The sequence below is a fragment of the Primulina huaijiensis genome, chromosome 18 (assembly GCF_012295235.1).
Source record: "Primulina huaijiensis isolate GDHJ02 chromosome 18, ASM1229523v2, whole genome shotgun sequence".
Classification (NCBI taxonomy): domain Eukaryota; kingdom Viridiplantae; phylum Streptophyta; class Magnoliopsida; order Lamiales; family Gesneriaceae; genus Primulina; species Primulina huaijiensis.
In genome coordinates this window covers 10,909,138-10,919,026 of record NC_133323.1, presented here as the reverse complement: position 1 = coordinate 10,919,026, position 9,889 = coordinate 10,909,138, and the positions used below count along the sequence as shown (strand labels likewise).

The following is a 9,889-nucleotide window of genomic DNA, read 5'->3' as shown; positions in this document are numbered from 1 at the left end:
TTAATAACAGAATACATTTGGGTCTTGTCGATTTTTTTATAAATATTTTTGTTAAAATTATTGAAATTAAATTTAAAAGAAAATTAAAATATTCTGATTTTAATAAGTTTTTTATAAATTTTTTTACGTAAATTTAATTTTTCATACAAAAACTAATGATAAAATCCAAAAGAAAAGGGGGCATTATGGAGATTGTAAAAATTACACAAACATATGATTTTGTGTCTATTATAATCCAAATATTATATATAATATATAGTATACGATAAGATTCATCTTAGAAATTATATCATCATTCAGAAGACGTGTTTAAATAAAATACTAAATTTATAATTAAACTTATTTCTGAAATAATAGGTAAAATATTTAAAAATCAAGGTAACTGCTTTAATTAGTTAAGTTTATTATTAATTAAAAATATGGGGTTTTCGGTAAATACATTGGTCAAAAAATAGATATTACCTAAAATACCCATTTTTTTAATAAAAAAAATATATATATATATATAGAGAAAACTAATTATTCTACGACTAAATTTTTTAAAATCGAAATTTATTAAAAAATTTATATAATAAATTTGATGGATACACATCATGTATTGCACAACTCGTGGTTTTTTTTTTTTTTTTTTGAAAAAGAGACTTATAGTTCTAATAATACATGATCACACATATGTTTATATTTGAAAATACGATAAAGAATAGTTCAAAAAAGTAATAAGTTCAAGAATTTATCATATCTACGACTGAAATATCGAGCTATCGCATTCGTCTTTGTATATGAAGTGTATAAAAACATTAATATCACGTTTAAAAATAAAATATGAATTATTGATATATGTTTGAGACGATTATCTAATTTATCTGTGCTTTGTTTTGATTTTTTGTGTCAAATTTTCGAAATCAAAAATACTTTTTACTATGTATTTTTGAAATTTTTTTAGATCAAGAATCTTTATTGCATTGTACCGTTATTTTTTTTAATGAATATTTATTAACTTGCAATAAGAATAATAAATAAATGTTATTTTTTAAATAATTATTAGTAATATAATATTTTTCTGGTACAAGTAGGGACACTTTACTTAAAATTCAGCCTTTTGCATCAGTCGTTCTCCCATGCACGACATAGAAATTTACTTATAAGCCCCTATACATCTCCTTTTTTGCAATTCAACTCCTTTCTTCTGTTACTGCTTATAAATTCCCTTTGACCCCTTCAAAACGAACCTCGTTACAAGGCTGAACGTTTAACCCCTCTGGATCTTCTTTCTCTTCCTTCCTAATTTATTTCTTTTTTATTATTTTCGCTTTTCTAGTTTTGAATCCTCCCTTTGGAGGAATCATCCACAATTTTGTACAGATCTTTCAGGTAAATTCAAGCTTTATCTGTCTGTTCTTGGCCCTCTTTTCGCCCCAGTTAGTTATAAAGCTTATAAAAATTTAGATATTTTTTATGAATTTTGGGGTGTCCCAGATTAGATTTTGCTTCAAAATTACGATTCATGATGGTTGTTTTGTCTGGAATTTTTTTTTTGGTGATAAAAATTAAGTTTTTGTTGAGAAAATACGGGATTGATTTGTCTTTTTGCAGTTTATTAAGCCCTTTTTCCCAGCTGATTTCAATATTTTTTTGCAGATCTGTGCAGGTGGGAAATTTTTTTAAAATTTTAGTTTTAATTCGGAACTCAGAATTTTTCTGTACTGCTAGCTGATTTTTTCTGTATTATTTTTCTGAAATTTCAAGAAAAAGCCATCTTGAATCCCACATATGAAAAACCTCAGTGTCTCGAGGATTTATTTTGTCTGATCTGTTATGCCTCGGATAATTCAGAACTTAAAAAATAAAAGTTCCGATTTCTACAACAGATCTGTATGGATTTCTTGTTTAGTTAATTAAATAATATTTTGTTTTGTTGAGCACATATATTTAACCTTATGAAAAAGTCAAAAAACTGAGCCGGCGGCTCATTTCTAAGCTTTTCATATTTTTCTCACGTTGACCGGATCTCAATTTGAAACAAAGTAAACCAAAATTAAACTATTAACTTTTTTTTTTAAGTTTAAACGATTTGACACATGTATTGTCTGTTTGTGTTAAAATTATAATTTTTCTGCTCAAGAACTCAAGTTCTGACATTTCTTGGAAATTATCAGGTGTTAGGGAAATTTTCGAAATCTTGTGAGAGGAAAATGAATCGGTGCTCTATCCAGCGCAACAGCTATGTTTCCTCTGAGGAGATGAAGAATGCTACGGTGATTTGCCCGAAGCCACGGCGGCTCAGCCGCATCGGAGCCACTGTTAACGACCCTTCTTCCACGAGGTCCCTGCGATGGCATGTCAGGTTTATATTTTATTTATTTTACTGCCCTTTTACTCTATTTATTTGATTATTTCTTTAATTTTTTATATTATTATTATTTAATTATTAACAGCTATCAGCAAGAAATTTGTGATGTCAAAGCTGGAAATGAACTGCTGGACATCATCCTGTCAAAGGTTTGTTGCTTGAAATATAGATTTAAAACTTGGTTTTTTGTTAGTTTGAGGATTAGATGGATCATTAATTTTGTTTGGAGTGTATTTCTTAAAGAAGTGAAGTCACAGGAGAAACACATGATTTTGGTTAACTAAGCTTAACTAACATAGCACAACTTGTTTGTTACCTGATACAAAGTCCATGTCTTTAACATATCAAGAAAATGGTTTAACATATTTTTCTTGTTCTATTAGATTAGATCTAACAAGAATTTGGTTTCCAATCAATTGCAGGGTGGTTGCGCAGATCAATCAATCACACAGTACGCCCCGTCGCCCCCATTTTTTTCAGGGTCCCCGCCGAGCCGAGTATCTAACCCACTAATTCAAGATTCGCAATTCAGGGAACGAGCCATCCTTACCTCATCGGGGCACGGACCGTCCCCATCTTCCACTCGGAAAGGTGGATTCGTTCGTGCTAACTTTGGTAGCAGCCCCACTATTCGTGTCGAGGGATTCGATTGCCTCGACAGGGATGCGCGTAATCACAGCATCCCTGCCTTGGCTTGAATCAAGCATAACCTAATAGGAGATCACACATTTTGATCACGTCGACGAGTACGAGTGGGGAAATCAATCGTGTTGATCATTTTGTCTAGTGTATATACAACTATGTTTCTTTGAGTGTCTTGTATCTAAGAGAATGCTTCTTGTGTAAGTATATGAGAGAAGTTTCGTAGGAAGAAAAATAAGTTTTAAGTCCCGTTTAGATATGTATGAGAGCCCACCCTTCTTTGTAATGGTGTAAGTAAAGAGATGAGAAGAGGGGAGAGCTTATTGTAAAAGATGTCTATTTTTGGGGTTGGTTTGAATTATTTCGAGAAGGAAAATACATGTGGAAAAAAGGGAATTTGTATACAGTAGGCATCGAGTATCATCTTTTGTATGCAAACTTACTTTCTACTGTGTATTGTCATGGCCGTTGGTGTGTGTTTATACAATATTTTTGTATAATTAATTGGATATGAAATTATTTAACGTTGTAATTTAAATTGATTATATTTTAGTATGGTTATATTATTATTATAAAAAATAGTAAGAGATTAAAGCATAATTTCGAGATAGATGAAGAATTATAGAAATAAATAAGTATATAAATAGATCATGATATCCATCTTTTGTAAGATTTTTAGAGAGGAAATATGTGAGAAACTGAGATGACAGATTTCTTCCTTTATTTGTGTATAAGGCAGATTTATTTTGGATGTATATGTAATATAATATACTAAGCGATGATTTTTTGCTTCTTTTCCACGCGGAAGCTATTTTGGGCCGTGGCTTCAGCCATTATGTTTTGGAACCATACATGAGGTAGGCAATTCAGACGTCAATTTTGATTCAGTTGGAGTTGTTTTAATATTATATTAAAATTAAACTGACCATTTTTAGAGGACCTTGTATTTTATATAATAATATTGTAAAAATTCACCGGCTTATTTTTTATAAAAAGTCAGGATATAAATTCAACGGACGACCTTGTGTCAAATACTCTAACTGGATTGTACAAGAAGCTCAAGTTTCAGATTGATCTCTAACCGGTATACATGAACACCTATCAACCCGATATCTTAGAAAAGCACATGATCAATCAATACACATTATCTTACTATCTTCAATTGTCCAAGAATTTCTAACTGGTTTAATTTTGTTGATAGATTTCACCATTAGTTACTTCGGCTATTTCGAATTAATATACAATAATCAACTTCGAATATAGAACTGACGAAGTAAGATATCCTTTTACACTTCACAGACTAAAAAACACGGGCTCCACTTTAAATTTTAAGTCATTTTACTTTGTATCATTTATTTGATGAAGTAATAAGGTACAAAAATAAACATTTTAATTTCTAAATGCAGAAGTAAAAAAGTGACCTGATTAAAACTTTTCCTTCATGTTTTAACATTTTTTCAATCAACCCTGACCGATTAAAACTTCAGTGGGCTTCACGATTTTCTATTATTCTTCCTAGAGTGTGACGTCCTCGTCGTCTCCCTCGATCCACGAGCATCGGAAATCTAGAGATAACTCCTATATGTTCAAGAGATGGCTCTCGTTGTGTAACACTTTGCACCACATGTTCAAAAGGTGACACCCATGATAATGTCGTCTTGCATAACACTTATTTCACTCCATTAATATTGTGACCGTATGTGATACTATCATGTCAAGCCAAGGGCCCAAGCCCGTGCAAGTACAACTGCACAACATGATTGTGTAGCTAATACTTTGTATTCGTCTTCAATTTACGAAAATGTTTAACTCAAATTGTTATATAAGTTTATTGTAGCCCATTATAAGTCATTATAAACTTTGATTTGTAACATGTTGTACAAGGATATCTCGAGTTCGAGATCGAACAATCGAGTAAACAAAATTTAAATCGAGTCGAACTCGATTATATGATATTTGATCTCGACTCGACTCGTGTGTACTCCGAGTATGTACAAGGTATTCCGAGTATGTACAAAGTATCTTTTAATTGATATAATGACATATAATATATAGGTGCCATAAACGAGGGATACATAATCAATACATATGACGATAATTTAAAGATATGAATAAGTAATATGTAGAATCAAAATATATATTCTTTGGTACGTTTTTACTGGAATAATTTTAATTTTTTATATTTGGGAGAGAGGCTTTACATAGTCACAAACCCACAACCTTGTCTCAAATTTAAAATTTGGGTATCAATAAGCCAAGAGACTTGTGACGTGCTACACAAAAAATTAATTTATGAAGGATTATATGATGAATTTGGATTGAGAAGACAAATGTGGGTCGAGTATAAAGTTATACATCGTTCTTCCATCCATAGAGTCAAACGGTATGACATATTGAATTGTACAATTTACCCGGTTTCTAAAAATTATAATATAAAATTAACTATATAATATATCCCTTTCAACATGCAATGTGCCCAACCAGACAACATAACAAATTGAAAACGACATCATTTCCGTTCTGATCAAATTTCTATAGCATTCATCGAGTCTTGGTGAACATCAAACAATAATTCATTCAACAATAAGATTTCGTTTCTTATGAATATTGATAATATTAAAATTTTATATTGGATTCGATTTGGTGAGTGTGTTTTCAAATCTTCCAAGCTTTTGTGGTTGGGTCAGTGCTGAGGAGACTGCATAGACAAAAATAGGGTTATGGGGTGGGGTGCCAAAGATGTTTCGAGCGGGACTCCTCCGATGTTTAAGTCAATGCACTGATTATGAAGGCAAAGTGCGATGTACTATTAGTGTTGAGTTAGCGAAAGAGAGTGAATGTTGTAAAATCATGACCAATACCTAGTATTTATAGAAGCAAGAGATGCTCGTTAGCTCTTTGGAGTAGGATTTTGCTGGGTAGAATCCTACCTTAGATAAGAAACATAATATGGTAGGACTCTCTGACCATGGAGGGTAGGACTATCGTCTTATCTCGATGAGATTCAATGAGATCCAATATTTATCGGGGTTTTTTTTATTCACTAACGAAGATGTCTCTATATTCCCTAACTACCATTGGGCTCGAACTTCTAAGCCACACGAATGGTCTTGGACCCTTAGGGAATGGTCAGAGGTCTCGGTCTTGTTAGAATTTTCATGGGCTTGACTCCTTTGATATGTTCTTGAGCTTGCCTTTTTTTGTTTGAATATGGGATTGGATCCGCCCAGATGTGGCAATTTTAGGGGGGCGTCAATAGTACATCTCCTTTTTTAGTCTACGAGCCCACCCTAATTATTATGTCATTTGTGCTTGTCGTGTTTTCGTTCCATCCTAGTTGGCATAATGAATGGTTTAGATTTCGACATTCAAAATAAGAATTCAGGTCATTACATCCTCATCTCCTTAAAAAGATTTCGTCCTCGAAATCAGAACTGAAGTACAAAACAACTTAATAAAATACAACTCAAAACAAATGTGGATACTCTGAGCGCATACGACTCTCCAATTCCCAAGTCGCCTCTGCACTACCTCGGCGTTGCCATTGCACTAGAACAAGTGGAATGATCTTGTTTCTGAGCTTTTTCTCTTTCCTACCCAGGATTAAAAGTGGCTGCTCGACATAAGTCAAGTCTTCTTCAAGTTGAACATCTGTCGGACCAAGAACGTACGATTCATCTGCTACATACTGTCGTAGCAAAGATACATGAAAGACATTATGAATGCTAGACAGATACGACGGCAAAGCCAATCGATATGCCAAATTTCCAACACATTCCAAGATCTCAAAAGGTCCGATGAATCTTGGGGCTACTTTTCCCTTGAGTCCAAATCTCATCACCCTGCGAAATGGTGAAACTTTAAGGAAAACTTTTTCCCCTGAATGAAACTGTAGAGGTCTATGCTTGGTATTCGCGTAACTTGATTGACGATCTTGTGCAGCTTTAATTCTCTTCTTAATCAATCCACTACATCAATCGCTTGTTGCACTAATTCAGGCCCATGAACTTGTCGTTCTCCTACTTCGTCCCAAAACAATGGAGTACGACGTCTATGGTAGCAATTGTTATATACAAACTCCACAAGCGGCAGATGATCATGCCATGCTGGTCCAAAATCCAAAGCACTAGCACGCAACATGTCCTCGAGTGTTTGAATAGTCCTCTCAGACTGACCATCGGTCTCTGGATGATAGGCAGTACTCAGACTCAATGTCGTTCCCAACACTTTTTGAAAACTTACCCAGAACCTTGAGGTAAAACGTGGATATCTATCACTGACTATACTTGTTGGCACACCATGATATTTAAGAATCTCTTGGATGTATAGTCTTGCCATGCAATCGAAACTATATTCCCGACTATACGCAATAAAATGTGCTGACTTAGTCAGTCGGTCCACAATAACCCAAATGACATCACAATTCTCAGAAGACAACGGCAAGTGGGTGACAAAATCCATTGTCACATGCACCCACTTCCACTCAGGGATAGGAAGATTATGAAGTAATCCTCCTGATCGTCGATGCTCAGCTTTCACTTGCTGACAAACCAAACACTTGGCAACAAACTGGTAAACACTTTTCTTCATACCTTTCCACCAAAACCTGGTCTTCAAATCCTTATACATTTTCTTGCTTCCAGGGTGGATACTCAACTTACTCCTATGGGCTTGAGATAAAATCTCGTATCTTAATTCAGAATCTTTTGGAACTACGATTCTTCTTGACAGACACAAGGTTCCATCTGTTTGGAACGCAAAGCCAGATGTGTTGTCTCAGTTAGCTAACCTTGCTAACTTTTTCACTTTCGGGTCAGAAAACTGAGCTTCTCTGATTTTGGCATACAACTTCGGTTCAGATAAAATGCTCGTTACTTGAATGTGTTCCATTCCTTCTTATGACGGAAGTGAAATCCTAGAGAACAACAATCTTGGATTACACTTGATATGAAACTTGTCTGAAGTGCAGATAATCTCACCTTGCAACTAAGAGCATCAGCTGTAAGATTCGCTGATCATGGATGGTATTTGATTTCGCAATCATAATCCTTTAACAAATCCATCCATCTTCTTTGGCGCATATTCAACTCTGCTTGAGTGAAGATATACTTCAAACTCTTGTGATCTGTAAAAATCTCAAATCTCTCTCCGTAGAGATATTGTCGCCAGATCTTCAAAGAAAACACAATCGCTGCGAATTCCAGATCATGAACTGGATAATTCTCTTCATGCTTCTTCAACTGTCTGGATGCATATGCAATCACATGACCATTTTGAGTTAAAACACACCCAAGTCCTTGAAATGATGCATCGGTGTACACAATGTACCCTCCTGATCCATATGGAAGAGCTAAAACTAGTGCAGTTGTCAAACGTTGACGCAATTCATTGAAACTATTTTCACAATCATGTGTCCATTCGAACTGCACATTATTACACGTCAGCTGTGTCAATGGTTTGGCAATCTAAGAAAATCCTGAGATAAATCTCCGGTAATATCCTGCCAAACCTAGAAAACATCTTATCTCTTGAGCTGATTACGACCGTGCCCAACTCAACACTGCTTTGATCTTGCTAGGATCCACTGATATCCCATATTTGGATATAACATATCCTAAGAAGACAACTCTGTCGAGCCAAAACTCGCACTTGTTCAACTTAGCATACAGTTGGTGATTCTTTAAGGTTAGTAACACAATCCTTAAATGTTGTGCATGCTCTTCAAGACTACGAGAGTATACCAGTATGTCATCAATAAAGACAATGACAAACTTGTCAAGATAATCTTGGAATACTCGGTTCATCAAATCCATAAATACTGCTGGAGTATTCGTCAAACCAAACGGCATCACTAGAAACTCGTAATGCCCATATATTGTTCGAAATGTAGTCTTAGGGATATCACGTTGATGAACTCGAAGTTGATGATACCCAGACCGTAAATCGATCTTCGAGTACACTGAAATTCCTTGCAGTTGATCAAACAAGTCATCAATCCGTGGAAACGAATATTTATTCTTGACTGTTACTCGGTTCAACTGTCGATAATCTATGTAAAGTAGCATAGACCCATCCTTCTTTTTAACGAACAACACTGGTGCTCCCCAAGGAGACACACTGGGTCTAATGTACGCCTTGTCAAGAAGATCTCGTAACTGTTGCTTCAACTCTTTCATCTCCGATCAACGGTGGAGGTCCAATCTTCATGAAATCCATAATGTTGACACGGTTCCTACGTATCCTTTAAACATGATCTCGGTGACGCCTTCCATCACGATCTCTACGACGATGTTCTCGGCCAGCCTCATCGTCGCCATAACGACCATGTCCCACACTTCCGTGACTGCTTCCTGAAAGGGGATCGGTTACGGTGACCGGAAGCGCAACGGAAGTTTAAAATTTTGATTTATAGCATAAAATTTTCGGCCACCAAGTAAATAGTGTGTAGCAAATACAAAAACACAAAATGACATTCATAGTGTGTTAAGAAATGTACCTATCAATCTCAAAGATTGATGTAATGGCTCCAACCAAGTTGTAAACAACTTGGCTCTTCAAAGGCAAGACAAATCTACAAGCTTCCTTTGAGCACTCCTTGCTCAACTATTAAGCCCACCACCAACTAGGTAGATCCCCTCATATTTTGCACTAGAAAAATATGAGGATTTTTCTTTGAGAAGTGAGTGTTTTCTCCAACCATTGAAGAACAAAAATTGAGAGAAAAATGGGAGAGAAAACCATGAAAATTTCGGCCAAGGTAAAGTGGAATGAAGGGGAAGGAGACTTGTCTTGGTAGAGAAAAAAGTTGAGGCATAAAGTTGCATGCCATGCCTTGGTAATAGTAAAAGTTGTCTCCCAACCCTTCACCTCCCATGCATGCATTTTATTTGGTTTTTT

The 9,889-nt window shown here is 35.0% G+C and overlaps 1 protein-coding gene across 1 annotated transcript; it reads left to right on the top strand.

Annotated features, from left to right (window-relative positions):
• The first annotated feature begins 1,221 nt into the window (after positions 1-1,221).
• LOC140963752 (uncharacterized) lies at positions 1,222-3,449 on the top strand. The gene is made up of 4 exons (XM_073423137.1): positions 1,222-1,371; positions 2,157-2,344; positions 2,436-2,499; positions 2,773-3,449. The coding sequence occupies exons 2-4, from the start codon at positions 2,193-2,195 to the stop codon at positions 3,046-3,048; spliced, it is 492 nt and encodes a 163-aa protein (XP_073279238.1). The 5' UTR covers positions 1,222-1,371; positions 2,157-2,192; the 3' UTR covers positions 3,049-3,449.
• Positions 3,450-9,889: the final 6,440 nt, after the last annotated feature.

What these genes read in the sequence shown, in the direction of transcription:
- LOC140963752 (XM_073423137.1), top strand. Translation starts at nt 2,193, where the DNA reads ATGAATCGGTGCTCTATCCAGCGCAACAGCTATGTTTCCTCTGAGGAG. An exon ending in TCCCTGCGATGGCATGTCAG is followed by an intron (nt 2,345 to 2,435) that starts GTTTATATTTTA and finishes AATTATTAACAG; the next exon opens with CTATCAGCAAGAAATTTGTG. An exon ending in TGGACATCATCCTGTCAAAG is followed by an intron (nt 2,500 to 2,772) that starts GTTTGTTGCTTG and finishes AATCAATTGCAG; the next exon opens with GGTGGTTGCGCAGATCAATC.